Raw genomic sequence first — 26,286 nt, forward strand, 5'->3', positions numbered from 1 at the left:
CGGATATCGGAATCCGGGCACTCCCTTAAACTCGTGCAAGTACCCCATACACGCATATTGGCAGTGTCCGCAGCGACGAGGACAGCAGCAGGGACGAGGAAGACCATGTCAGACGGACAAAAGGCAGACTTGGGCAGACCACCGCAGGACATCGGTCAGTTCAGTAGCCGTACGTTTCTGGCATCGGTGCACTCACATCACGGTGACTCCGTTTCTGTCCTCACGATTAATACCCCTCGTGTGACAATCAGTCGCTATCTTCCATGCCTCGTTCCACCCCACCAAGGGGAACGTCGTGGACTGGTGTCTAAAGGCAAGTAACGGTATGTCGTGTTTTGGTCCTCTCCCAGCGTTATGATAGAGCCGCACGTTCATATGCAGACCTCTCTATCGACGGCGTGGAGTTTAGCACTCTGCCAAGCGGGTTGCACCTGGTTAACCATGATGTCGTGTGCGTTCCTATTCCAAACGGCTTATTTGCCACACCCCTACAAGTCTGACGCTGTACGCGACACGGAACGCCACTATAGTTATTTCACGAAAGACACTCATCCGGGCGTCTCGGTATTTCGCCGCAGACGCACCTCTGAGCACGGTCAACGTGGTTTTCGCCTCTCCGCGCTAGGGGTTCTACTCGCACGCTCTTCCCGCCCCCGTCCATGGTTGCACGTCGACGCACTGAACGCACTCATCGACCAAATATACACTTCTGTCGAAGAAAGGGGGGTATGTATGTCCGATCAGAATCAAGGTGTTGTACTTGAGCCGTCGGAGGATGCTGGTGACTGGGAGCCCGCACGTGCATTCTTTGAGGAAAGAATGGTCAGAAGAGCAGACCTTCGGGGCGCAGGTCAGTGGAGAGGTTGGAGCTACGAGCTTAGACAACGTAAGTCCTTTTAACTCAACCTTCACCCATCCTTATCTATATCAATCGTGTCTGGGGTGGCTCTTCGTCATCGTGCCCGATCAATGACTCTGCTGACGTTGTCATAATTAAAAGCCTGCCGTCCCGCCGACACCTTCAACTCCAACACTACATCTCCCGCACCTCCTCCGCATCCTTGGGCCTTCTACTCTCACGCTATACAAACACGTGTTAGGGAGACGGCGTATTCTAATATACACGCTTCCACCTGTTGAGCCCGCGTGCGTACTTTGCCACGTGGCTGCAGATCTGTGTTTCGAGGCACAATGTAAAACCTTCTACGGTGGTAGTGGATCGCACGAACACGGATGACGAAGAGGGAGAACACAGTGATGGATCGAGCGCCAGGGGTGGTGGTCTTCCCACACGGTTAAGCGGTCGGTCGAGGGAGGGCATCACAGTGCTTGGGATGGTCACGTTGAGCGACCTTGACAAGATGCATCATGAAGGGAAGACCGGTCGAGGCTGGATCGCATGTAAGCGTCTGCTTATTTCTTGACCGTGGCACAACCAGCCTATTCTTTGTGTGTTGACCCATCTGGATTGGCTGTCCTTGCTAGGCACAACTGACGCGATATTTCTTGAAAAACCATCTTATTACGATCTTGTGATCGACTTAACCACTTCGACCCCCTTGCGGTCGACCCGCCCAACGCTTTATGTTTCTAAGCCTGTTCACCAGCAGTCGCCAGGCTCCCGAGGACCTACCCACAGGTTGTCGCTTGTCCGATTCACGTGGAGCGACGTTAGGCTCGTGCGTGTCTCAACTCCCGTCTGCTTCCATTCGTCCGGTGCTCTAACCACTTTACCCATGTTGCTGCAGTGGAATGAACTCGAGCGTATCTTACAACTTGACGTCGGTGGGACCGATTGTCCAACGACATGCTGTCGGCCACCTGTCGATTCCCCTATTCTTAAACACCCGACCTCCGGTTCCGTCGTTGCAGGTACCGGTACGACGAAATCTCCCGGACTCTCGTCCTGGGCAGACGCATGGCGCGTGTATGAAGATGTCTGCCTTGTATGTGCATCGCTCTGGATAGGATCGTGGCGCGGCAACTCTACGCAATCGTATTCGACCGTGAATCCCGATGGATCGAAAGCTGACTGGGGAGGAGTGCGGTTGACTGGGGACGACGACCTTACCATAGACGGGCCTCTTGTAAGGAATATTGGATTGGGAATTGAAGGAAGGCCAAGCATGGTGTCGAATGGAATTGAGGGGAGCCCAAACGTGAAGGGGATGAAGCGGTCTCGGGGCATGTCCCTTGGTGTGGGAGGAGGCTCAAGTGCAAGCGAGAGCAGCAGTCGCGGACGCCAGGCGTCCACGGGTTCGGGGATGTCGATCGAGGATAATGGTATTGCCATGCATGCGCCCGACGATCCAGTGGCACGGAGGTTCCGGGAAGAGCGGTTGGAGAGACAGATACGGACAACGTTGGCCTTACTGCAGACGTTCCATGCGAACACATGTTTCCAACTCTCCAGGCTTGCAGAGTTGACCTCTCCGGCGACTGGCAGAGCCAGTGCGATGGCAACGACGGGCCAGCTCGTGGACGTTCCATCCATCGCGGAGACACCTGACCCCTCTGCACCGGCCTTGCCGGATACCAACGTGATATACCTCACACCCCGGGACGTTCTCTCGTTTGAGCTTGGTCCATTTAGTTCTCTGGATGCACGCTACCTGGAGTGGCTCGGGGAGGAGTATGGAGGTGGGAAGAAGGTCGTAGTAAAGAGGGGGTGGAAGGACTTGCTGGGTGTACTTCTCGGGTTCGGGTGAGCGGGGTGCGTTGGCCTATCTCGGCCATCACAGGCCCCTGCAACCCTTACATTGGCGCAGCTCTCCTTTCTTTGTTTTCATTGAACATTGCCTACGAAGCCGTCATGAGATGATGATGATACCACTTTGTCGATCGATTTATTCATCAGGGACAGCATACGTAGTTGTTTGCTTTGATTGCAGAGATCTGGCAAAGTTCAGTATACAGCTCTGGCCACAGCATCGTTGGATACATAAATAGTTCCATCCGCAGCGACGACAGCCTGTCTTGTGTTGTTTGGCCACTCCCCCTTCCCCCTAGCTACTACATACTCTGGTGTTTAATTGACCACACCGGTGACAGGCACTTTCTCAAACTGGTATGACGACGACAACGACCCAAGTTATTCCGAAGACTACCATCACTCCGCGCGGCAGTGCTATGAGAGCTACCCCGCCGCCGTTGTCAACTATTCCAACCACCCACGCAACATCTGCACTCCTACCGGGACAGATACCCACTATCACCACAAGTCACAACCATCACAGCCGCCCCAACGCCAATAATACAATGCCCCACAAATCGATTAGTCCGTCGGAAAGGGTGCCCACGTCGACTTCCGCGGTACCGCCGAACAAGACCAACAGCGACAACAAGCTTGCTATGTCCCGCGCCCTCGGCGCTGCGTTCCTCAGCCACCAAGTAGAACAACTCGAGAAGTCAGTATCACACCAAGGACATGCCAATTTGGCTGGAAGAAGAGATCTTCCGCGGGATAGGGATAGGGATATTGGTGATAGACGCCAGCCATTCGGAGAGCACACCTCCGGTGTCGGAGGGACTGTCCACAAGCGCGGACCAGCAAATCATCCGGCGAAGCAGCGCGCACCATCCGGAACTAGACAGTCCCCTAGGAAAGACTACCCAGAAAAGCCAGTGCACAAGGCTCACGAATACCAGCGGGAGACGAAGGACGCTGACCTCATCGTGCTCGACGCAAGTGTTCCTCGTACATGGACTCCACAAAGTCAAGAAATGGTGTAAAGAAGGGAGAGAAGAAATCGTTATCGTGCCCCTGGAAGGTGTGTCTGATACCGGTCGTTCCGTCGTTAATTAATAATCATTCTTGCTAGCTCTGAACACACTCGATTTGCTCAAGAAAGGAGCGAGCCCTCTTGCTCAGCGAGCAAGGTCCGCATCGAGGATCTTGGAGGCGCAGGTAGGGGACCAATCCTCGCATCAGGGTCCAACGAGACGACGCCTTCGTGCCTTGGGACCGCATCGAATTTAAAGATACTTATTCAGACGAGGATGGCGATAAACCGATTGCGCAGCCCCTCCATCTATCCGGGTCACCAGAGTGGGTCCGCAGGATGATCTGCTGCGCCCGCTGGGAAGTCGACAACGTCTCTACTACGCTCGAGAAAACCACCTCGAAGAAACCCCAAGTTGTCCTGGCTGTGTTAGGCCAGTCTTCGGCGCTAGCACATGTCGGCAAGACGACAGATTGCACTCCGGAGATTGCCTCTCCAGTTCCGCTTCCTGCGCCTGGCCCCCATTCACACAAGTATGAACCCCGTTCAGCTGGTCTCTTGGTTGCGCACTGGGCAGCCAAGGCCGGTATAGAACTTCTGGAAGTCGAGCCATGCCTCGCGGGCGCGCCGCCGATCGGTCAGTTCCGGAACGGCGACGACGACGAAAGGGGAAAGAGACAGGGAGGGCGTGGCAGACGCAACTCTCACACTGTGGGCAGTTCACCTGCTACTCGCGGAACGGGTCTCGTGGAACGTCCTGCTGCAGTAATGCAGATGATGGAAATGGTTGCGCAGCCTTAGCAAGGTGGTCAGGGTCCTTGCAAGAGGTGAGAAATTGGAGCCCTGATACATAAGCGTCGAATGTGATCTGTTAAAGGTGTGTACCGTTCCATCTGTCGTTCTCGTTTAAACTGATTGTATTCTCTAAACGTGCAAAAGTCTCTTGATTCAGGAGCTTAACTTGTTTCTTTCGTCTCTTGTTGACGAGACGGACAAGGACGTAACTTTCCGTCTTGCCAGGTTACAGAGTACAAGTTTCTCTCGCAGTAGCAGAAACGTTCTTCCATGCATGTAGAACATCGTCGGTGGGCCTGATTCTCCTTTGGGGAGAGGTGGCTTGCGATGGACGATAGCTACCGCAGTCGGCGGCTTCAAGTGCTTACGTTTCTCTTGTCCAGCGCTTATAGACCCTTTCCGGGCAGAGAACAGGTTTTCGTCTTCTTCTGTGGCTCTCCCCCGTTCCAAGTACCCATGCTGTCGCGGATCTGGTCTATGTACCACTTGCTGGCCCTTGTATTTGTTTTCCGAATTCTGAACAGTTCCGTATGACTTCCTATGCACCTTTTTTCGACTGTCCGTTTAATCTATCTTCTTGAATGAAAATTTCTCTTCCATTCATGTATGTACACAAGTCCTAATAATTTCCAACCAAGGATCCAGAGCTTGCAAGGCATAATCCGATAGCGCGGCTGCTTGTCGTCAGGTTGCCTTACGGGTACTATCCTAGGTGGGTATACCGATGTACCATAGTCCACACCAAGCGAGTTGTTCGCTTGCCAGCATTTCCTAACGTACAGTATGATATACAAGCTTCCCATCATACACACTACCATACTTTCGGACACCGTCATTTCAGGCATATGAAACCTCGAACTGCCCACGCATATTCCACCAGGTCTACCAGAGACTCCGGAACTTGAATGGTCAGCACTCCATTACCATCCAACTTCCAGTCAAGCCCGCGGTCCTCCTGCCATGCAGCATTGGCATTGTTAGAGACCAAGGCCCCGGGAATCTTTGGGCCAAGTAATCTGATGGTGTCCCCTGGCTGGAGGGGTAGAACAGCGTCGCCGACATCCACGACCAGCTTGCCACCGGTGGGTTTGTCGAGAGCCACGATACAAAAGGTATGTGGCGTGGTTAGGAAACGCACCGAACCAGAAACATCTTGGAAGCCTTGGTACCAATAATCCTAGTGTATCGTCAATACACACGTCCACCCAGCAAATAATTTTGGCGTACAGTCCCATATACACACCGCCCAGCATACTTCAACCATCTCCCGGCATCAAGGAGGTTTTCAACCATCGGAGCCACGATTTCGCCTTCAGCCGTCGGTCCCAATGTCCAGCAAGCTGGGTGCGCAAGGTTTGAAGTCGGAGGACACGGCAATGAAGTTCGAACTTACTAGTTACCATTCTTGCTTACAATGTCAACTATGTTCTGGACGATTGCAGTACCGTTCTTGTATGCGGAAGCAGGGGTCGCGGAGTTATACCCATAGCTGTATGGATCCATTCCTTCGCTGGTCTCCCAGCGTCTCGTTTGGATGTTCCCGTACCTCGCATACTCCGGGGTATCGAAATCGGGCACGTCACCACACCCTACATACGCACGACAGAAACAAACACAATTAGCTGGGTGTCCTCAGAATCGAAGAACTCCACCAACGATCGTTCATTACCACCTGATAACCGTGCTCCATTGCATTATTGTAGTATTCCGCTGCAAATTCTGGTGTCCGGTGAGGACCTCCAATATCGCACCACTGATTTGACATTAACACGCCAGTGAGCTGCGGCATGCAAGAAACCTCGTACCATGATCTCAGTTTCATAATCCACAGCAAGTGAAATCATATGTGGCAACAATAAGTCATCGAGGTAATCTGTGATATTCAGCATTCCGGTGTACGGCTCAACTTCCGACGGCTTGTAAGGGTGGTTCGCCAATCCTCCAGGCCATATGTCAAATCCGTACTTCGCATAATAAGGGTTGTACCTGTGAATCGATGTTAACTTTAGGTGGGAAGAGAGCGATAAAATCAACTTACCATTCAGGAAGTGAATAGTATGTGCCTCTGTGAATATGAGGTTTTTCCGCCTTGGCGGTCTCCATGAGTTCCTTCAAAAAATCACGATACGGCGGTAGATAAACGCTTCCCCTATGTGTGGTTTCTTTGGTATCAAAAAGACTGTATCCATCGTGATGTTTCTGGTGGCAAAACGTTTTGAAAGTCGAACTCTAAGAAAAAAAAACAGACCTTACCGTAACGAAGACAAAGTATTTAGCTCCCGCTTCGTCGATGAGGTCCAACCAGGCACTGGGGTCCCACGCCGACGCCGTGAAATCATGTATGAAATCATCATAAACAACTTCCTGCGAGGACAGATTAATATCTGTATCCTGAAACAACGCAACCCATGCTTCCTTACTGGACCATAAGTGTCAAGATGATATCTCCAGAAAGCACTGTCCTGGATGTGCATGTGCCAACTTGAAGATATTATTGTAAGCTGGGGGAACACCGTGCAGTTTCACCACGTACTTATACCACTCCGCGTAAACACCAGGCGAGCCCTGGGGAAAATTAAGAGGCACATACACGGGCATTGAAACGTCAACCTACCCAGCCCGGTACACTATAAGGACCCCAGTGGATGCTATCGGTTTGCGCATGTGCCTTGAGTAATACACAGTGGAAAAATACCGTACGACTTACAAAATCCCATATTTGGCTTTGTTCCACTGAGGTAGAAGTCAGGAAACAACGAAAATACCAAAGCCATATGGCACTCACCCACGTCGGTGTTTCGTGCGTTGCCAGAACGCTCTCTTCAGGAGTCCAGTGCTCACGCAAGGGAGTGATAGGCCAGTCCCCCGATGTACCGACCACATTTCCATGGGAATCCCTGAGCCGAACGGTGGCCTTACCTGAACCGTTTCTGTTCAGTACTAAGATGTCCACGCGAGCCTGATCTCCAGGAACGAGTCGGTAGATATGACCTGGTGTGACGGTCTTCAAACCATGTCCGACCACCTCAATAGAGTACCTTGAAGGGATGGAAGTGTGGCGTGACGTTGCAAATTTCGTTGGGAGGATATTTGCAATGGTGATTTCGACGACCTGTGATCGTTCCCCGTCGACATCCTCCCAGCGTGTAGTGAAGCGCGCGTTACGGATGGAAATGGCAGGGCCTGTTGCTTCAGGGGTATGGGTGCACGGCGTCAACGTCAGTGCAAATATATGCAACTTGTTTATGTGACGAGACGTATCCGGAAGTGTTATGCTTCGCAGTGGAGCCTTGGACGGCACAGGGAGGGATAGCTGATACATGTGTGTTGTATTCATGTTCTTTGATGCGCCGTGATCCGTAAAATGGAAGGGGCTGTATTAGGATTACTTGGGATCAAAACACAACAAGGACGCTTTCGCCCTTACGTTCGGATGTCCCCCCAATCTAAGAAAGGCCATTTCCACCAGTTCTTCCCACCAACTATTCAACACTGAGGGAGAAAAAGAGTGGAGGACGAGGATAAAACGCACACTGTAGGTGCTTGACAGACCCATCTTCATACTGCAGTTGAAATTTTTCACTCAACCCCCCTGAGGAGATGTGCAGCATATACCCATACAGGTCACGATCGGCACTCACAGAGAGGCTGCTCTCCCGCATATACGATATGGAATTCGTGGATATAGGTTGGCTCGTTCAGCGTTATCACTTGACCACTAGAGACCACATTGTCCAATCCCAGTCCCCAGTTCGTTGGTAGATCATACTACGGCCAGGGTGGGATTGGAGGATCGGAAGTGGAAATGAAGTACGCACAGTGATTCCGTTGTAATGCCAAGGACCTGTCGGCAGGTGTTGCGCAGGGTACGTTCCTCCGTGTCCATCGAAGTCACCTGTGGTGCCGTCGACTGATGCAGCTTGGTTATTGTAAAGGTCCTTCAGCGGCAATTGCAAAGACGAGAATGGGACAAGCGATGGATGATCCGTTTCGATGAAAGATAACAAGGGTCCACATAGATTTGGAACGCATAAGGCGCTCAACAACGCCTTCCATGACCGCTCCGACAAAAGGTAGGACACCTGTTCGAGTTCCGATGTGTAAGTGTTGTAGGGATGGACTCAGACAACCGACTGACCAGCATGTTGGTCTCCGAGACGTTGTACTGGGTATACAGTCCACTACTCAACTATTGTGAACTGAGCCACGGCGCAAGGGTTCCGTCTCCAGTGTGTTGCGTGTGAGGTGATGGTAACCTTGAGTGGGGCGTGGAGTGCTTGATACATATGGTAGTCGATGCTTGGCTTCGCTGATCCCCACAGGAGTTGGCATATCTCACCAACTTCTTCACACAACTCGAGCAAGCGCAGTCAAAATTCAAGCAAGAGGTAAACACCAAGAATGCGGGTCAGTCGCCAAGTACTGTGTCGTCACCTTTGCAGAACGTTTTCGTTCGACCGTCTTATGTGACATCACTATTTGGGTACACAGCACAATTTTTCGTCCACAAGCAGTCTGTTACTCGATTTAGCTAGCAGTCAGTAGGGGTTGATCGTAGGGCAGTATGACCACCGCTCTCTCAAAAGTCGAGATATCATACATCAGATCGTCTCTTCTCTCTGCCCCACCATTACGCGCGGATGGACGCTCGCCAGAGGATTTCCGGCCTATCGCGGTCGAGACTGGGGTAGCACCATTAGCCAACGGGAGTGCAAGAGTTTCGATTGGGGAGCCCTGCACTGGCAGAGAGAAAGAAGCGGAGGGTGCTGGAGGCGGCACGGAGGTCGTCGCTGCAGTGAAGCTCGAGGTAGACGGAGTCGGTGAAGACAAGGAGGGGGGCAAAGTCGTTTGCAACGTATCCTGGTATGTATCCAAAACTTTTTTCTTTCGGAATCGTCACTTCCCGTCCCTGGTACTACAGTTCCCCGGCGGCTTATCCTCACCTGTCATCACCTGCACTGGACGACCTTCAATCGGACCTCACCTCCGTGCTAGGGAGCGTGCTCTCCCATCCTTCCCTATGCCCCAAAAACCTGGTGATTGTTCCCGGGCAAAAGGCTTGGGCTCTGAGGCTCGACACCATCATATTTGCTGATGCGGGCAACGTTCTCGACTATCCCATGATGGCATGTCGCGCTGCACTTGTGGACACGCGAGTTCCGAGTACGAGAAGTGTGGAATATCGTGCTCCGGGGAAACGGAACGAGGTGCCAGATGATATTATGGACGTCGACGAGGGTAGAAATGGTCCATCAAGCCTGCTGGAAACCCGAGAACCTAGCCGCGTAGTAGATTTCGAACTCGCTGACTACTGGGATGAAGGAGGGGTGCTCGAGGCGAGGGATGCCTGGCCTGTTTGTGTTACGCTGAACATGGTACGCCGCCTTTCCGCCTTCCACAACATTTGTCTATCCTACCAGGCTGCATTGCCTGTTTAACTCGACTTTTCACATCCTGCTGGTCAATCTACGGCTCACTAGATCCATACTATGATCTTTCACAGCTTCCTACTATGCATCTCCTTGATGCAACGTCCCAGGAAGAGTCCGCAATCCCGTTAAGGTTACACGCCATGTTTGCATTTCCGGGAGGCAAACCCACGTTACACGGCATGAGGATGGCGGGTGCGGGACACATCCGACTTGTCACAAATTAGAGTATTGTTGAAGGTGAGTGGTGCATGGAATTCTATGATTTGATGACGCATATGTTCACTCACAATAGAATGCGGAAAAATATGCCCGAAATATGTGGACTGGACTGGAGGCGAAGCTTGCAGAAGAGGAAGCGCGTAGGAGCATCAAAGCACGGGAGAAATTCTATGGCAGGCGACGACGATAACCAAAAGATTCCCTCACGCTTGACTACCCATTACATGTGGAATTGATCAATGACGTCTGGCGAGTGAGCGTTAACTGATGCATGGTGAGTGTCCATTATCTCATGGGTACGATGCAAGATCATTGCCGATTAAACCTGGCTGATCAACCCACGTGAAGGGAGAGTCGCCAACGCAATCCGGCATAATGGCACGCTTTCGTTCTGTCCATTCGGTGAAACGAAAGATTATACCAACATAACACGTTTCACCCGCTATTATTGTCCATCAAATTCGACCAAACGGTTTCTAGAACTCTGTCGCACTCAACGCTCTAACCAACAAGCCGTCCACCTGCCACAACTCTTCGACAGTTCAGCAACACGGAGCGTGCGCCTTCTAAAGAACGTCAAGGGGATCGCAGTTGAGGCCGATCAATTGCAAATTGGACTATCAATGCCATTCCGCATCACTGAACTTAGCTCACAACAGATAATGATGGGTTTGACTTACGAAAGTAGTCCCTTCGCAGCAGACGGACTGGGCATTGCAGGAATGATCTGGTATCAGGTCAATGACCTCAATCGGGATACAGCCAATGCCAAGATTGCCGTTCAGGAGGCCAACAGCAATGCCCAACAACCCAGTGAGGTCGCCTAGGCTGCTGGCCTGGGGTAAACTTCAAAGTGAGGCGACGCTAGGGGGAGGGAGACATAAGCACGCGTACCGAACCAACGTTGTCACAGCACAATGCGTTGGCATTGCAGTTACCACCACCAATCCCCCCTCCACCACCTCCGTCCCTGGTGAGGTGGGTGGGGACAGCTGTAACAATGGCCGCCAGAGCGACAGTGAGAAGTGCAGGAGCGTTAGCGAACATGAGATTTAAGACACGAACGGTGGCCTCACTTGCATATCACGCACGCTTTTATGTGTCTTTGGTCAAGGCGACACTGGGTTTCGGGTGGACATTGAAGAACCTCCTTGGTGAAAGAAACAGGATTCCGAGGCTAGTCGATATCAAGGCCTGCCATTCACCACCGCGGCCACCAACGTTGGTGATGCAGAGCAACCATTCATGGAGTGTGGAGTAAATCCACTTAGCCCATCATGGAGCGTCCCAGTGGCCTGTTAATCACTTGTACTTCCAAAATTGCCTTGGCAGGCGCAATTGCAGTCGGATGGCGGAAGATTCTGGTAACCATCCATCATCCATAGTAACCAGTAGCGACGGTGAACCCCACGGGAAGACGGATACGAGTCGACAATTCCCTTACCCTACTGCGTACCTAACTTGCCATCACTCGGATAACATCCATGATTCCTGACACCAATCCAACTGGCGCTTACTATTGCAGGTACATCACCTATCTTCCTGAGGCTTATGCCACGATTCCGCCTGCAACTTATGGTCAGTGTATGCTTGGTTTGGGCTTTTTTCACAATGATCAAATGAAGCAGTTGGCACGTTCAAGCTGAGTTACCGGTACTCGAACGCCTAGCGATGTTCTGATCAAGTCGGGAACTACTCCTGTTTCTAGACCCACCGGCACGGTTTCCCCAACAAGGCACACAACATCGATGAAACCTTGAGCTTGAGTTGGAATCAAGATGCATCCCAGGACTCCACCATCGCAGTGCAACTGGTGGTACCATTTGGGATGATGGGAATGACCGCCCCGTGCCCACCCCTAAGTCGAACGAAAACCAAACTTGACACTTGTTACAATGACCTTGGTACCCCTGCTTCACTCAGCAGCTCCACGCGATTGGGTATTTGAGGTCAGTGGCCCCCCAGACTGCCATCGTTGATGGTAGTGAAGACTAATTGGTATCTCGCGGGTTCCACAAGCATCCGACCCGTGTTGAGGGACCAATCTGGAGCAGCTTGCTGTTTTTAGATGGTGTATCACTTCAACAGTGGCAGAATGTACTTGTCAACGGGTGACCCCACATATTTAGTGCACGGAGGCCCGTCCTTCACTCTTGTCTTGGCAGCTGTTGTTGTCGCAATTGTATTGCCCAGTCGAGAAGACGATATAACGTCTGTGCAAACAGGTAAGTATATGCGTTCCTGCGTAACCAGTTCAGGGGGTTGGCGGACAACCACGCCGCTCCACCGACCTCTTTGACTGGCTCGCAGTGCCTTGCAAAGAGCGATTTTGCCGTTGGTCCTTGGAATCGCAACGTTGATGGTAGTGAGCGTAGTTGAGTCATGGAACCTTGTTACCATCCAACAGGTAGTCGTTCCGAGAGCGCATAAAAACCCCTGTCTGCACATCGAGAATCGTAAGCCCAAGTGAATTCTGTGCGCTCCTTTCATATTAGCACCCCATGTTCATTAACACCTCTGTCTTCTTCACTGCTGCTCTGGCGACCATCGCTGCCGCAGCCCCCACCAACCTCGCCAGGGACGGCGTAGGTGGACTTGGTGGCGGTGATGTACTTGGTGGTGATAACTGCAATGCTAACGCACTATGCTGTGACAACTACGGATCCGGTAAGTCTTCTCGCATCTTGTTTTCTCCAGCATCGCATCAACCCACTTCGCACTAGGCCGATCAACTTCAAGGCCTTCTCGGTGGTCTGTTGGGTCTTAATGTTGACGCCCTGACCGGCAACCTTGGCATTGGTTGTATCCCAATCGAGGTCATTGCTCTGATACCAGATAATTCCTGCAATGCCCAGTCCGTCTGCTGCGAAGGGACTACTTTCGTAAGTCATATCCATTGTCTATCGTAAACTTAATTCAGTAACACGGAACGGCGTTGATAGTCCAATTTGCAATTGATTGGTCTTAACTGCCTTCCCCTCAAAGTCCTTTAGAGCACGTACGCTCTGTGTTGTTAGATTGTTGAAGAGTTGTGGCGGGAGGGGTGGCTTGTAGCAAAGAATGTTTACAGGTCCATTAGCGAAAGGTAATATGTAGATTGGAGTATGTGTTAAGTACCATGAGCGAGCCTTTGCCGATGATACAGTGAATCGGTCATGCATAATCCCGTAGGAAAGAAAATTGAATTGGCGTACAGCACAGGCAAGACGGAAGCTCCCGTTCATCTCTAATTGTTAATCAAACATCATGGTAAAAGCTGAGCTTGGAAACCGCATGATAGACGCGCTGATCCATATATCGCACGCTAGCAGGTTGTAGGAGCTTCCCGTCTAAAATTGCTGCGCGCCGGTGGCAAACCCTCGTAAACGAGTAATCGAGAGGTCGAATGCGATGATAATTCTTGCGGAAGTTACATTGTACAAGCATATTGGGTTGGATGAGCACGCAAGTCACGTTTCGCTATGAATCATGAACGGGAAAAGGTACCTGTGTGAGCCCTGACCTCGGGCCAAGTCAACTTAGGAAGTAGAAGCCCAAAAAAAACTTTCGAATCTCACTAGTATAGTGTGAGTATCTGGGAAAAATAGATCGTGATGGAGTCAGCAAACAATCGGCGTTGCGTAGACTGCGCTTTGGTGGTGAACATAATCTAAGCAAACTTAGTACTGTGGGTGCTAGAAATCTGAGGAAAACAACAGCTATAATCCTTCGCGGCAATGTAGCGATATGCCGCACGTTGACTACCATTCAAGCAGAACACGGCACGCTAGCCGTCTTGATCGTTGACACCGATGCCACGCCGGGAAATCGCATTGCCAAAATGTTCATTGCCCCCTGCCCCCTACTAGCTGTGGACTAGTCCATACCGCGGGCCCTAACCGTTCAGGGGCATTGTCAATCATCCAGGCCGCTCCACCAACTTATTAGACTCACTCGCAACGCCCTAAGGAGCAGCCCCGCTGCCGGCCCTTGGAGTCGCAACATTGATGGTAGTGAAGGTAGATTGGTCATGGAACCTTGCTGGGTAGGATCATCCAGCAAGTAGTTGTGCAGGAAGCGCATAAAAACCTTGTCTGCGCACCTAGCATTCCCAGAACCCACAAGCTCAGCTAAATTCTGTGCACTTGTTTCGCAAACCTCATGCTCGCTAACACTTCTGTCTTCTTTACCGTTGCCCTGGCGGCCATCGCCACCGCCGCCCCCACCAACCTCGCCAGGGATGGCGTAGGTGGACTTGGTGGTGGTGCACTCGGTGGCGATAACTGCAATGCTAATGCATTGTGCTGTGACAACGTCGGATCGGTAAGCCCTCTCATATCTTGTTTCTGTGGTATCGCTCTTACTTTGCCCTAGTACGATCAACTTCAAGGTCTTCTAGGTGGACTGTTGGGCCTTAATGTTGACGCCCTGACCGGCAACCTCGGCATTGGTTGTATCCCGATTGAGGTCATTGCTCTGATACCAGATAATTCCTGCAATGCCCAGTCCGTCTGTTGCGAAGGGACTACTTTCGTAAGTCACACCGATTATTTGTCATGAACTTAGTTCGGTGACGCGGAATGGCATTGATAGGCTGATTTGCAATTGGTCGGCCTTAACTGCGATCCCCTGGACGTTCTTTAAAAGGAGTGCGTTCTGTGTTGTTGGATTGTTGAAGAGTTGTGGCGGGCGGAGGCCTGTAGAACGAAGAACATTTGAAAATTCACTAACCAAAGGTCGCAGAATGGAACATGTGTTAAGTTGGTATGATCCCCCAATGAACACTATGTTTGTAGGTCATTTTCTGATTACGAGTGAGCTTTTTCGGATGGAGAAGTGATTCAGTCAAGCGTGAAGCCTACCGGAAAAAAAATAAAAAATAAAAGGCATACAACACGGGCAGGACGGAGACTCCCGTTCATCTCTGATTGTTAGTCAAACGCCATGGTAAAGTATTGGTTTGCCTAACTTAACAAGAAAATCGCGTAGCACACGTGGTCATGCGAGGCGGACACTTGTACAGGTATCGCACGCCGACAGTTTGTAAAGGCTTCACGTTGAGATGGAAGAGTCCGAGCTCCTCTGGTGCTCTCTCGTTCGTCGTGTTATTCTACCGCTGCTTCCGCTGACCAAGCTGACACATCCTGCTCCCCTACTACGTCTTGGATTGCTAGACACCGGTGTAAGTAGGGTGGCCTGGCGGCGGGAGGTGAGGCCTGAGGACACAGTCACAGTGGTCTTAGTCAGACGGATGTAGACTTGGACACACATATTCAGTTGGAGGTTATCCTACTGCTTGCCTCGAGCTCAACTCATTTCCTGCGGAAGTTCTGGTAGGGGACTTATCTAAGCATCGTAGGGAGGATGAGGATGAGCGTGTAGTACACGTTTGCCAAGTAGACTCGTCATCACGTATTATGAATGGGGAAACAAAATGTACGTGCGTGAGCCCTGGCCTCAGAAGCCTAGGCGACATAGGAAGTGGAAGCCAAGACTGCTTGCAAATCTCACTGGTGTGATGCGGCGTCTGTGCAAGGGATGGCTGAGCGTCCGGAAAAGAGGACGTGGTGGAGCTAGCAAACAAATTGACGTTACGCATACTGCGCGGTATTGGTGAATATAGTCTAAACCGATCCAGGAGTCCCTAGTTCAATGGGTGCTGTAAATCCGAGAAAATTCCGAGAACCCTTGGGGATACCTATAATGTCATGCAGCGATACGTTGCCCGCGTCGACCACTATTCACGCGGAACAAAGTGTGCTAGCCATCTTGATTGTCGACACCAGCGCACCTTGGGAAGCCTCATTGCTGAATATTCCATGCCCTCACCGGCTGCAGATTAGTTCATACCGTGGGCTCTAACCGTTCAGGGGATTGTCAGTAAGCCAGCCCTTCACCAATTTGTTGGGCTCACCCGTAATGCCTCGAAAAGAGCAGTTCGCCGCTGGTGCTTGGAGTCCCAATGTTGATGGTAGTGAAGGTAATTGGTCATGGAATCTTGCTACCATCTAGCAACTAGTCATGCAGAAAGCGCATAAAAACCTTCTCTGCGTACCAAGACTCCCCAGAACCCGCAAACTTAGTTGAGTTCTGTGCACTTGCTTCACATACCTCATGTTCGTCAACACTTTTGTCTTCTTCGTTGTTGCTCTGGCGGCCATCGCTACCGCTGCCCCCTCCGACCTCGCAACTGGTCCAACCGGTGGTGGTGGCGGCGGCGGCAGCTGCAACGCCAACGCACTCTGCTGTAACAACGTCGGGACGGTAAGACTTCTCGTATCTCTGTTTCTGCAGCATCGCCCTGACTTTTCCCTAGTACAATCAGCTTCAAGGCGTTCTCGGTGGTCTCGCGGGCATTAACGTTAATGCCCTGAACGGCAACCTGGGCGTTGGTTGCGTCCCCATTGAGGTCATTGGTCTGATCCCAGATAATTCCTGCAATGCCCAGGCCGTCTGCTGCGAAGGGACTACTTTCGTAAGGCGTGCCCATTATCTGTTGCGAACTTAACTCAGTGACGCGGAACGGTACTCATAGGCTAATGCGCAATTGGTCGGCCTCAACTGCGATCCCATTAAAGTTCTTTAGAAGGCACGCGCTCCGTGGTTTTGGATTTTTGAAGAGTGGTGGCGGGTAGATTGCCCGTGCAGTGAAGAAATTTTAGAAATATATTAGCAGCAGGTTGTAGGTTAGAGCACGTGGCAAGTTGATATGGACCCCCAATGGACAGTACGTTTGTAGGTCGCTTCCTGATCGTGGCCGAGCGTTTGCGGGTGGTGCATTGACTCAGCCATACATGAAGCCACAAGAAAAAAAAGGAAAGAGAAGCCAATAGGAGCAAGACAGACTGATGTTAGTTAAAGACCGTGGTAAAGTTTTGTTTTCTTCAACTCAGCTGGAAGTAAGCGTGGTGATGCAAGGCAGCCATGTGCCTGGGGTATCGTACGCCTACAGACCGTCGTCTGGGACTTCCGGGCGCTGGCGGTGAGCAAAACGTCGGATGCAGGAAACGGAAGCCCAAGACATGCTAGATCCTGCCAGTATGGTTTGACGTCTGTGGAAATAAGTATATGCATTCCTACTAAGGATATAAGTGTCAAGGCAGAAAAGGGGTCGTGACGGAGTCAACGAACAATTGACGTTGCGTGGACTACGCAGTACTCCAGACCACGCGCTAGCTGTCTTGATTGTCGGCACCAGAGTGCGCTGGGTAACCACATTTCCAAAGTATTCTTTACCACTACTGGTTGCAGACTAGTTCCATACCGTCAACTGGCCACTCCATCAACTTATTGGCCTCCATCATAGTGCCTTATGAAGGGCAATTTTGCCGTTGGTACTTGGAATTGCAACGTTGATGGTAGTGAAGGCGAGGCCGGTCGTGGCACCTTGCACGGCCCCACAGTTCGGTTACCCAAACGATTGCATGTGGACCGTACGAGTGCATTACGGCGCGGGTATCACATGAAGCAGCAAAGCCATCCACTGCGACGCTCGACGCCCCAGACAACCTGCTTTTCGATACTAACTGTTCCTCTTCCAGACGAGTATGACAACTATTATCCAGCAAATAGCCATGCAGAAAAAGCATAAAACGCTGTCTACACACCTAGAATCCCAGAACCCGCTAGCACAGTTGAATTCCGTGCACCCACCCCACATACCTCATGCTCATCAACTCTGCCCTCTTGACGACTACTCTGGCGGGCATCGCTACCGCCGTGCCCAACATCGCCAGGGCAGGTCCACACGGAGGTAGTAGAGGTGCTGGTGCTGGTGGAGTGGAAAATAGTGGTGGTAGCTGTAATGCTAACGCACTGTGCTGTGACAACGTCGGGTCGGTAAGTCTGCTCGTATCTGGTTCCTTTTATCATTCCCTCATTTTGCCCTAGTACAATCAGCTTCAAGACCTGTTAGGTGGCCTGGTGGTTGGCCTTGACGCTCTGACCGGAAACCTTGGCGTCGGGTGTATCGACCTCGATATCGTTGACCTTTTAGGGGACAACAGCTGCAACGCCCAAGCCGTCTGCTGTGAAGGCACTACCTTCGTAAGTCGTAGTCCCACTATCTGATCGTTATTAACCCAGTGATGGAACGCCATTGACAGTCCAATGTGCAATTGATCGGCCTTAACTGCGATCCCATCGACATTCTTTAGAAGGCTCGTTGGGCCATTGAACTCGGAGTTCTGGGGCGGGCGCAGCAGATGGCCCGTGCAGCGAAGATGCTGATACTTTAGGAATCTATTACCGAAAGTTAGTAGATTGGAACACACGTATATGATCCCTTCATGGACGGTACACTTGTGTGTTATAAGCAATAGTCGTGCGCGAGTCGGTGGGAGACCAAATAAAAGCAATCACGCTAACTCTGACGGAGTCCGTCATGACGTCCATCCCGACTCAAAGGACTACACGGCACATGCAAGTGAAAACATGAAATCTGTGATACGACATCTCGCAGTCATTTGATTTACTACATAAGTACGTGTCCTGGTGTGTGATGTATATCTGTGACCCCTGCCATATGGCCGCAATCCAGCACGGGTAAAACGGAAGCTCGTTGTCATCTCTGAAGATCTGATTGCCAATCAAAGCATCATGATAAAGCTATGTTTCGCACTAAGCCTTGTTTCTTCCTTTGATAGCTGGAAAACCCGCACAATAGACGTGCCAGTGCAACGCAGCCGCTTGTTCAGGACACCACTGCTGACCTGCCACGCCGTTATGCGCGCAAGGAAGGAGAGCACATTCTCGTACACTGGGGGATGAGGGATCTAGGATGCTCGATCAACTAATCGAACCCGCGGCACAGCTTCGTAGCTGCATCCTGTCCGGTGAGGGAAGATTGTCGACAAACGTGAATAAGACCTCCGGACATTAGCAGCTATTGAAGACCAGGTAAAGGACCGAACGACCTATTTCTTACGATGTCACGTTGCTATCTTTTTGCCTTACCGGTCGCTCGCACTGCCCAACCACCGACAAAAGGCCCATAAAACTGTTGTCGTCCATGCCAGGATCCCCCAACTCCAACGTGGGTCTTCCTGACCGCCAGACTGTTTTTACCTGCTGTTAAGATACTGTCCAATGTTTCTTCGCGTGTCCGCCTTCCTAGCTGTCGTCATCGCCGCAGCCGCGGCCGCACCCAATATCCTTGTCAGGCAGGGGGGAAGTTGCAACACAGGCAGCCTTAGCTGCTGTGATTCTCTGCAACCGGTAGGTCCCATACTCTCCCTCCTGATGCCTGTTAACTGTATGTAGGCAGACAACCCTTCAGTTATTAGCCTCCTTGGATCACTGGGCATCCTCCAGGATTTAACCGGTAGCATTGGCCTGGACTGCATCCCCATAACGGCCATTGGCGTCGGGACGGGCGCCAACTGCCAACAGCAGCCTGTCTGTTGCAACGGAAGTACTGCGGTAAGATATGTTTACCGTCTCCAGTTGCACGTCGCTGAGAAACCTGTCAGGGAGGCGTCGTTGGCCTAGGTTGCATTCCTGTCAGCCTCGGGTTATAGAGGGACGCATGTTACCCTGAGTTGGGCCGCTGAATGGTGGTTGAGTCCTAAAGGCTGATATGTCGATTAGTGAAAGTACCTTGTTGAAAAAAACTAGAGTCCGTACAGATAAGCTGCTATCCCGAAGGAGTGCAGGACATCGATGCATGTCGTCTTTGCTCCCAGCAGTCAGCGTTGTCAGAGGATCGCACCGTTTCAGGGAAAAAAAAAAAAAAAAAAAAAAAAAAAAGACGAAGTATTTGTTGGCGTTTCAATACAGATTTAGAATTTCCCGACCTCGTAACCGAAGGCGCAGCAGAGAATTTGCCGTCAGTAAACCCACTAGATTATTCACCACTATCCGTGTTACCTCCAAAAGCAGAACCCCACTCAAGTTCACAGAGTTCACAGAAAACCATGCAGCAAGGTACAAAAGCCTTTTCGTCAATGGCCACTCACCTGACCTTTGTGGCTGGGACCCTCAATCACGAGCGGCAAGTCGCACGTTGAACAAGAGATATGATCATCTTGAACAGTAGGCCCAACTATCAGCCAAAAACGGCAAGCGACGTGAACGCAGTTGGACAGGACATGGCATATTCAAGTATATATACTGACGCTGGGTGGTGTGTGTGGCGAGCATGTAGCATGTTAATCGGGCATACTGACACCATTGTGTGCATTTCTCGTGTACTGAAAAATCATCGACCAGCACCAGGTACTGCACGCCTCTCCCGACGGGGTCCCCGCTCAGGTTGGGGAATGACCACGGGAACAACGTTCACAGTAATATCAAAGTTAAGACTTTTGAGCATGGACTAACAAACGCCATCATCCGAGTGAGTGATCGATGCAAAATGATTACGAAAACACGAACCTCTGTATCAGCATCGACATCCAGACCAGCAGCGCTCGTATCGAGGGCAGAGACCTCGGGAACGTAGTTATCCTTCCTCTCCCGCTCCTCCTCTTGCAGTTTGAAGGAGATACCATGGACGGGTCCACGCTGTATACGCTTCATCAGATGTGTCGTGAAACCTGCAATCTTGTTGCGGAGACGTTTCGATTGGACTTCTGCAACTTCATCGATAATACGCTTGTTGGTATGGAAGTCGAGTGTAAGGCGGGGGTAGCTGGGTCGCATACGTGTCAGTTAGCAGTCTTAACGAAACGCCGATGCGGCCTGGGAGATAGGCTTGCGCACTATTTTTCAATGAGTATGCGAGAGGCCCTCTTGGTGGTTTTGGTGCGGACGCGACCCTATAAAACCAATTAAGATGGGAGTACACAATGGCAACAGCATGTCATACCATTTTAGCGGGATTTGGCTATCGAGGATGTCGCTGGGGGTGTGGTTTTGTGGGCGTGTGCAGTGTTGAGAGTGTCGGCGGGGACTGCCGGGGTGTGGCTGGGACTACTGTACAGTTGACCCAGCCACACCCGGCCAAGGTGCCCTCCCCACCAGATTCCTACGACGCCCTTCGGATCCCCCACCAATATTACCTCGCCGTGTCAAAATGGTTCGCGTCTCCGTATTGGTATGTGCTGTCGCGTCAGCGCGTTTTCGCCGTCTGCTGATGTCCCAGCTAGAATGACTGCCTTGTGGGTTCTTGAACCTCTCACCGTCGTCAACCGAGCACTTAAAGCTTCTCACGCCAGAACAGTATCGTCAACGCTGAGCGCCGTGGAAAGCGGCAAGTGCTCATCCGACCTTCATCAAAGGTCATCGTAAAATTCCTTAGCGTCATGCAAAGACACGGTAAGTGTGCATTCTTGCTGCCTGACGCACTTTCCTAACGAGTTACTAGGCTACATTGGCGAATTCGAGATAATCGACGATCACCGCTCGGGAAAGATCGTCATACAACTAAATGGCCGTCTCAACAAGACGGGTGTCATCTCCCCACGGTTCAGTGTACAGGTGACCCAGATCGAGTCCTGGGTCAACTTGCTGCTACCCGCTCGTGGTTTCGGTAAAATTATACTGGTATGTGCTAATTACTGCTTGTTTGGCCCGCTGGACTGTTGTGATCGTGCAGACAACATCGTCTGGTATCATGGATCACGAGGAGGCCCGCCGCAAAAACGTCGGTGGAAAACTCCTCGGATATGTTTACTAGATTCACACACTTTCACCTCCTGTATGTTAATGCGATATGATACTATGCAAAATGGTTGGCATAAACCAACATCTAGGTGGAAACTGGGCTGAGCGAACATGGAGAGCGGAACCCCCAGGTGCAGTGAATTCATAGTTGCGAATGTGGTGTGTCAAAGGGAGGCAGAGTACTCCAGAGTCATTTACGTGTCAATGTGGAAATAGTGATGCATTAAGAACATCCTCCTATACTCCCTCCTCATCGTCCTCATCGCCGGATACTTCGGCATTTTCTCGTCCAGCTTTAGCCATCAGCTGTGCAAGGTCTTGCTCTTCAGTTTCAGACACCGCTTTGGCCTGTTCGCAAGTGATAAGTGGGTTAAACCCGAAAATGCATGGCAACGACTCGCCTTCATTTTGACGATCAAGCCTCCACCCTGTGACTCGATGGAAGCCTGTATAGATTCAATTGCGCGCTCCAGTCTGTCTACTGCCGCGTACTGAAGAAGTGTTAGCAGAGAGAAGAAAGCCAGAACGTGTGAAAACCGAACCTTGTCAGTTGCATTCGTACTAAGAACGTACAACGGTGGCGCGACGAGCTTCGCTTTGATGGGTACGGCTTCCGTACTTTGTGATTCTCCTTTGCGCAGTGCACGTTTGATCGCATCGATGCCCGCTGGCGTATAGCAAGTCAGTTCTATGTCCGCACGCAACTTGATCGGCTGGGGGGTCAAGCGACGTGCGATGGTTGCAAGCAAGACTTGGACGATATCCTCGCTTGGTCGTGCAGGTAGAGTAGCGAGTATAGCTTGCGCATCGCTGCCACCATTCGATGCTTTAGCAATGGAGGAGGGTACGGGAGGTATGGTAAACATACCTGAGCATCAGCTTAAACGCGTCGTACGGGTGTCCATACGTTCGGCCGAGTGGCCATGCGATTTCTTCGTATAGTTTTTCGAGGGCTGCTTCTTCACTTGACGCCGCATCTACACCCTCTTCTGCCGCTGGGGCAGGCAGTTTTGAAGCGACGTGCCGCATAATACTAGCGACTGTCTTTGATTTTGTGTAGCGCTCGTCGCATTTGACGATATCTTCTGGAGAGACCCGCCGCTTGGACAGATCGATATAGCCTGGTTGGTTTGACGAGTTACGACGTGGAGTATTGTTATGACAGAGATTGGTGCGAACCTTTCTCGCGATCGACACGAAGGACGACGACGACCTCATTCCTGCCGACTCGAATGAGTTTCTGTATACTTCGAATGCGCCTCCGTGACAATTCGGAAAGAAGGATCATTCCCTCGATATTATCATACTCGAGCTGTGTGCAAATATCAGAAAAGACCGTACAACTGACGAGGGTCGACCCACCAGTTTGACGTATGCACCCATCTCTGCTATTTGGCGCACTTGCACCATTACAAGCTCGTCTACCTCTGGATACCGTGGTTCGTAGTACCGCATTGCTCGTCAACGTCGATGTCCCTCCAAACTGGCTCGCTGTGAAAGATAATCTCTGCTGATGTAATACTAGTCTAGTGTCAAATAATATTGGTCCTTGCTACTTAGGCTACTGGTATACGGGCAACGATGGCGACGCACCCGGTCGTATTCACGACAAAGACGCGCTATGTGTTGCCATCTCAAAAGTTTATGATACCGGTTGAATGGAGGCGATACCAGCTCTCCCAACTCATCAACAAGGCCCTCTCCTTGGCGGACCCCATCCCGTTTGACTTCCTTGTCCATGGAGAAATACTGCGGACGAGTCTTGCCCAATGGACAGCAGAAAAAGGCGTAGGAGAGGTGCGAGCGATCGTTTTTGAATGTCCTCTCGCCAGATTTTTGACTTTTTGAACAGGAAGAAACGCTCGAGATCGAATATTTCGAGTCTGTGCTGCCCCCTCAGCGCCTTTCCTCTCTCCCCCATGAAGACTGGGTGTCTTCTGTTTCGTGCAGCATATCCCAGTATGCCGTTTCATTATTATTAAATCATAACCTTCCAGCTGAAATGTCACTCGAGACACTTTTTGACAGCGTCATATGATGGCCATGTCCGCCTATTCGACCACTCTCAGAATTGTATACGGGACATACCCGCGCATCTCGCACCGGTCACTTCCGTCGCCCTCGTGTCAGGCCCAAATACGAACGATCAATCTTACATTGTCGCTAGCGCGTCCCACGATTTGACCGCCCGCCTCACAAAAATATCGCTCGCAGACGATGCAGCAAGGCCTTCCCAGCCCCTTGCAACTCTCCACTTGCATACTTCACCTTTGACCTCTATCACCGCAGATTCCACCGGTTCAACCCTTCTTACAGCGTCTTGGGATGGCAATATTGGCGTTTGGGATGCCACCATCCCAACTGAGGACGACCTAGTCCCGGAGAGCGGAGACCGTAAGAAGAGACGGAAAACAGGTGGCAATGATCGTCCGAAAAACAAGGCTCCAGCCACGGTTCTCAAGTCTCACACAGCCCGGGTTTCCAAGGCACTTTTCGCCCTCAACTCAGGCCGGTATGCACACAGTTGTGGTTTCGACTCCACGGTCCGTCATTGGGACGTCGAAGTAGGAGTGTGCACGAACACCATCGTAAGTCCGCTTTTTTTGTTTTCCTCGCACCATGCAAACACGCCATCTTTTCTCGTTATTGCACTCTCTCCTTACACCTAGACCGTTCCAGAGCGGCCGATGCTGGATCTGTCTCTGACGAACGATGGGAACATGCTGTTGGCAGCGTCAACAGACCGCACCGTGTCGATCTTTGATCTTCGTGGGTCAGAGTTGTCCAGCACGATCGGGACGCTCATGCACCCTGCGACGCCATCTTGCCTTGTCTGTCCGCACACCTCTACTGCACCACAGGTTATGGTAGGCTCGTATGATGGTGTTGCTCGCCTATGGGACTTGCGTAGCATGCGTAGCGCCATCGCGAGCTTCCGAGTATGGGATGGGATGAAAATCTTGGACGTAGATTGGGCAGGAGATATGTTGTGTGTTGGAGGAGAGGGTGGGGTCGATATATGGCGCATCAGCCAAGGGGAGCGGATATCGGCCACTGCACAAACGTAATTCCTGCGGAGTCAGACCAAAAGTATCCTAACGTCGTTCTTACTTGGCACCAACCAACCATGGTTCTCACTCCAAACACATCCAATCAGTTTCGTACCCTATTCAAAGGGGGTATTATGCTCGGGAACCCACATACAACTCTTCTATACTGTATGTATCAAGGTGGTGATCACGTGTATCTGCTGATCAGAGAGCAACCTATTATGCCTCGCCATTCTGCTGAGGGTTCCAAGGCCCCGCATCACTGAGCGAGCACCCGCCAGCACACCGACACTTCCCCCCAAGATCTGCTGGTAGGTTCTCTGCCGGGATCTGTGCTAGCAACTTGTCTTCGTAGCTTGAACTCAGGATATCAATCTTGGATACTGTTACCTCGTCCAGCCAGGGCTTAATCACCGTCCATACAGCGTAGAATGCCCAAGGTGCATTGATGATGTAGAATTTACCCATGCACTCTGGATACCGATCTTGCCCGATTTTAGCGGTCTCACGGACGTAATCTTTGACCCCGTAGAAGCTGGTCATGGATACTCCTTTCAGGTCAAGGATGGTGCATGAAGTTTCGACGGGGTGTCCGATAGCCTTGGAAGACGCAGGAAGGCGCTCTGCGAGGAACCGCTCGTACTCCAACACAAAACGCTTCAGTTGACGGTCTTTTGTGGTCAAACGGTACAGAGCATCAATATCCAGCTTGCCCAGGCGCTCTATGTATATCGGTCGGCCGTCCTAGAGTTCACGAGAGGGCGATTAATGACAAAGACGACGACAACGTGAAAAAGTCACAAGCGTACCTTGTCCGTCTTGTGGTAGTACTGTGGATAGTACTCGTCTACACTTTCTTTCTCCGTGAATTTGAAGTTCCTGCAGCACAGAAAACGGGGGAGAGGATGAGTGACTTCGGAGAAAGCAGGAACAGATGAGAAGCACGGACTTCATGAGATCGTCGATCCCGAATTCTTCTCTCCACTGTTCAGCGGCTATCAACATGGCCTTTGCTTTCGCAACGTCGAATCTACGAGCCCGCAGGAATCTGTAATTTAGGAACGTCATTAACGAACCACGTCCTCATCAAAACATCCATCGCACGCGATGGGCGATGGGATCCGGTGGACGGACGATCGCACACGATCTCCAGCGTAGCACAGAGGACCTACCTCAGCAACGTCGCATCATCCATCCTCTGTGGAACGAAATGACCCTCTGCCTCGAGTTCCCCCCTCAGCGTATCCAGTGCGTGCTGCTGGGCAGCTGTCAAGTTGCCCAAACGCCCTGGCAACGGTTTGTAGTTGGGATTGGTGACTCCTGGGGGCATCGGGCTGACACTTGCTTGGTTTGTGGAGGACATGGTTGGCGGTCAGTTGTCAGAGACTCGAATGTGTGGTTAAGGCTTGACACCCTATGACAAGGCAGTGGCTGCGCTGCGCTGCGATTACCTCGATTACGCTTTTGTTTACGTCAATTCAACAC

General features: G+C 51.4%; 15 protein-coding genes across 15 annotated transcripts; 10 read left to right on the forward strand and 5 right to left on the reverse strand.

The window, feature by feature from the left end:
• Positions 1–20: 20 nt before the first annotated feature.
• On the forward strand, positions 21–2,979 carry F5J12DRAFT_816708 (uncharacterized protein). The gene is given in 9 exon segments (XM_051745097.1): positions 21–154; positions 252–323; positions 382–451; positions 531–862; positions 882–886; positions 1,001–1,214; positions 1,243–1,401; positions 1,486–1,679; positions 1,749–2,979. The coding sequence occupies 9 exon segments, from the start codon at positions 106–108 to the stop codon at positions 2,706–2,708; spliced, it is 2,055 nt and encodes a 684-aa protein (XP_051602268.1). The 5' UTR covers positions 21–105; the 3' UTR covers positions 2,709–2,979.
• Positions 2,980–3,258: 279 nt separating this feature from the next.
• Positions 3,259–4,569, forward strand: F5J12DRAFT_904509 (uncharacterized protein; the record flags this gene model as incomplete). Its single annotated transcript, XM_051748536.1, is given in 5 exon segments — positions 3,259–3,697; positions 3,717–3,770; positions 3,822–3,879; positions 3,932–4,508; positions 4,528–4,569. 5 exon segments carry the CDS (start codon positions 3,259–3,261, stop codon positions 4,567–4,569), a joined length of 1,170 nt encoding a protein of 389 aa, XP_051602269.1.
• Positions 4,570–5,203: 634 nt separating this feature from the next.
• On the reverse strand, positions 5,204–9,135 carry F5J12DRAFT_816716 (glycoside hydrolase family 29 protein). The gene is given in 18 exon segments (XM_051745098.1): positions 5,204–5,375; positions 5,395–5,694; positions 5,745–5,857; positions 5,918–6,106; positions 6,174–6,270; positions 6,323–6,503; positions 6,556–6,716; positions 6,771–6,881; positions 6,938–6,998; positions 7,051–7,082; positions 7,132–7,165; positions 7,225–7,250; positions 7,303–7,891; positions 7,945–7,999; positions 8,050–8,109; positions 8,159–8,285; positions 8,336–8,599; positions 8,656–9,135. The coding sequence occupies 18 exon segments, from the start codon at positions 8,659–8,661 to the stop codon at positions 5,355–5,357; spliced, it is 2,427 nt and encodes an 808-aa protein (XP_051602270.1). The 5' UTR covers positions 8,662–9,135; the 3' UTR covers positions 5,204–5,354.
• F5J12DRAFT_816721 (ribosomal protein S5 domain 2-like protein) lies at positions 9,011–10,838 on the forward strand. The gene is made up of 6 exons (XM_051745099.1): positions 9,011–9,380; positions 9,439–9,892; positions 10,021–10,141; positions 10,176–10,186; positions 10,242–10,442; positions 10,517–10,838. Exons 1-5 carry the CDS (start codon positions 9,082–9,084, stop codon positions 10,356–10,358), a joined length of 1,002 nt encoding a protein of 333 aa, XP_051602271.1. The 5' UTR covers positions 9,011–9,081; the 3' UTR covers positions 10,359–10,442; positions 10,517–10,838.
• Positions 10,735–11,215, reverse strand: F5J12DRAFT_781251 (hydrophobin-251; the record flags this gene model as incomplete). The annotated part of the gene is made up of 3 exons (XM_051742542.1): positions 10,735–10,785; positions 10,849–11,004; positions 11,063–11,215. The coding sequence occupies 3 exons, from the start codon at positions 11,213–11,215 to the stop codon at positions 10,735–10,737; spliced, it is 360 nt and encodes a 119-aa protein (XP_051602272.1).
• A 1,454-nt stretch (positions 11,216–12,669) lies between these two features.
• Positions 12,670–13,161, forward strand: F5J12DRAFT_911718 (uncharacterized protein; the record flags this gene model as incomplete). Its single annotated transcript, XM_051749047.1, has 3 exons — positions 12,670–12,835; positions 12,908–13,050; positions 13,111–13,161. 3 exons carry the CDS (start codon positions 12,670–12,672, stop codon positions 13,159–13,161), a joined length of 360 nt encoding a protein of 119 aa, XP_051602273.1.
• A 1,147-nt stretch (positions 13,162–14,308) lies between these two features.
• On the forward strand, positions 14,309–14,952 carry F5J12DRAFT_911719 (uncharacterized protein; the record flags this gene model as incomplete). Its single annotated transcript, XM_051749048.1, has 3 exons — positions 14,309–14,470; positions 14,522–14,680; positions 14,741–14,952. The coding sequence occupies 3 exons, from the start codon at positions 14,309–14,311 to the stop codon at positions 14,789–14,791; spliced, it is 372 nt and encodes a 123-aa protein (XP_051602274.1). The 3' UTR covers positions 14,792–14,952.
• Positions 14,953–16,169: 1,217 nt separating this feature from the next.
• Positions 16,170–16,733, forward strand: F5J12DRAFT_911720 (hydrophobin-251; the record flags this gene model as incomplete). The annotated part of the gene is made up of 3 exons (XM_051749049.1): positions 16,170–16,411; positions 16,464–16,622; positions 16,683–16,733. Exons 1-3 carry the CDS (start codon positions 16,262–16,264, stop codon positions 16,731–16,733), a joined length of 360 nt encoding a protein of 119 aa, XP_051602275.1. The 5' UTR covers positions 16,170–16,261.
• Positions 16,734–17,812: 1,079 nt separating this feature from the next.
• F5J12DRAFT_781255 (uncharacterized protein) lies at positions 17,813–18,303 on the forward strand (the record flags this gene model as incomplete). The annotated part of the gene is made up of 3 exons (XM_051742543.1): positions 17,813–17,986; positions 18,038–18,193; positions 18,253–18,303. 3 exons carry the CDS (start codon positions 17,813–17,815, stop codon positions 18,301–18,303), a joined length of 381 nt encoding a protein of 126 aa, XP_051602276.1.
• A 931-nt stretch (positions 18,304–19,234) lies between these two features.
• F5J12DRAFT_717575 (fungal hydrophobin-domain-containing protein) lies at positions 19,235–19,665 on the forward strand (the record flags this gene model as incomplete). The annotated part of the gene is made up of 3 exons (XM_051741066.1): positions 19,235–19,367; positions 19,413–19,567; positions 19,618–19,665. The coding sequence occupies 3 exons, from the start codon at positions 19,235–19,237 to the stop codon at positions 19,663–19,665; spliced, it is 336 nt and encodes a 111-aa protein (XP_051602277.1).
• Positions 19,666–19,900: 235 nt separating this feature from the next.
• Positions 19,901–21,026, reverse strand: F5J12DRAFT_816751 (40S ribosomal protein S17). The gene is made up of 4 exons (XM_051745100.1): positions 20,955–21,026; positions 20,849–20,904; positions 20,522–20,777; positions 19,901–20,462 (listed from the first exon to the last, which is right to left on the reverse strand). The coding sequence occupies exons 1-4, from the start codon at positions 20,955–20,957 to the stop codon at positions 20,346–20,348; spliced, it is 432 nt and encodes a 143-aa protein (XP_051602278.1). The 5' UTR covers positions 20,958–21,026; the 3' UTR covers positions 19,901–20,345.
• Positions 21,027–21,161: 135 nt separating this feature from the next.
• Positions 21,162–21,764, forward strand: F5J12DRAFT_890584 (ribosomal protein S8; the record flags this gene model as incomplete). Its single annotated transcript, XM_051747420.1, has 5 exons — positions 21,162–21,182; positions 21,235–21,246; positions 21,304–21,403; positions 21,453–21,631; positions 21,684–21,764. The coding sequence occupies 5 exons, from the start codon at positions 21,162–21,164 to the stop codon at positions 21,762–21,764; spliced, it is 393 nt and encodes a 130-aa protein (XP_051602279.1).
• F5J12DRAFT_522662 (eukaryotic translation initiation factor 2 subunit alpha) lies at positions 21,683–23,272 on the reverse strand. The gene is made up of 6 exons (XM_051739852.1): positions 23,114–23,272; positions 22,931–23,063; positions 22,620–22,872; positions 22,294–22,561; positions 22,153–22,242; positions 21,683–22,099 (listed from the first exon to the last, which is right to left on the reverse strand). The coding sequence occupies exons 1-6, from the start codon at positions 23,204–23,206 to the stop codon at positions 21,989–21,991; spliced, it is 948 nt and encodes a 315-aa protein (XP_051602280.1). The 5' UTR covers positions 23,207–23,272; the 3' UTR covers positions 21,683–21,988.
• F5J12DRAFT_816756 (WD40 repeat-like protein) lies at positions 23,267–24,897 on the forward strand. The gene is made up of 4 exons (XM_051745101.1): positions 23,267–23,548; positions 23,604–23,710; positions 23,766–24,339; positions 24,421–24,897. Exons 1-4 carry the CDS (start codon positions 23,333–23,335, stop codon positions 24,817–24,819), a joined length of 1,296 nt encoding a protein of 431 aa, XP_051602281.1. The 5' UTR covers positions 23,267–23,332; the 3' UTR covers positions 24,820–24,897.
• On the reverse strand, positions 24,898–26,238 carry F5J12DRAFT_816761 (CRAL-TRIO domain-containing protein). Its single transcript, XM_051745102.1, has 4 exons — positions 25,974–26,238; positions 25,751–25,849; positions 25,611–25,680; positions 24,898–25,545 (listed from the first exon to the last, which is right to left on the reverse strand). Exons 1-4 carry the CDS (start codon positions 26,162–26,164, stop codon positions 25,021–25,023), a joined length of 885 nt encoding a protein of 294 aa, XP_051602282.1. The 5' UTR covers positions 26,165–26,238; the 3' UTR covers positions 24,898–25,020.
• Between the last annotated feature and the right edge of the window lie 48 nt (positions 26,239–26,286).

This window comes from Pisolithus orientalis (assembly GCF_024613125.1).
Source record: "Pisolithus orientalis strain OTSU chromosome Unknown F5J12scaffold_7, whole genome shotgun sequence".
Lineage (NCBI taxonomy): Eukaryota > Fungi > Basidiomycota > Agaricomycetes > Boletales > Pisolithaceae > Pisolithus > Pisolithus orientalis.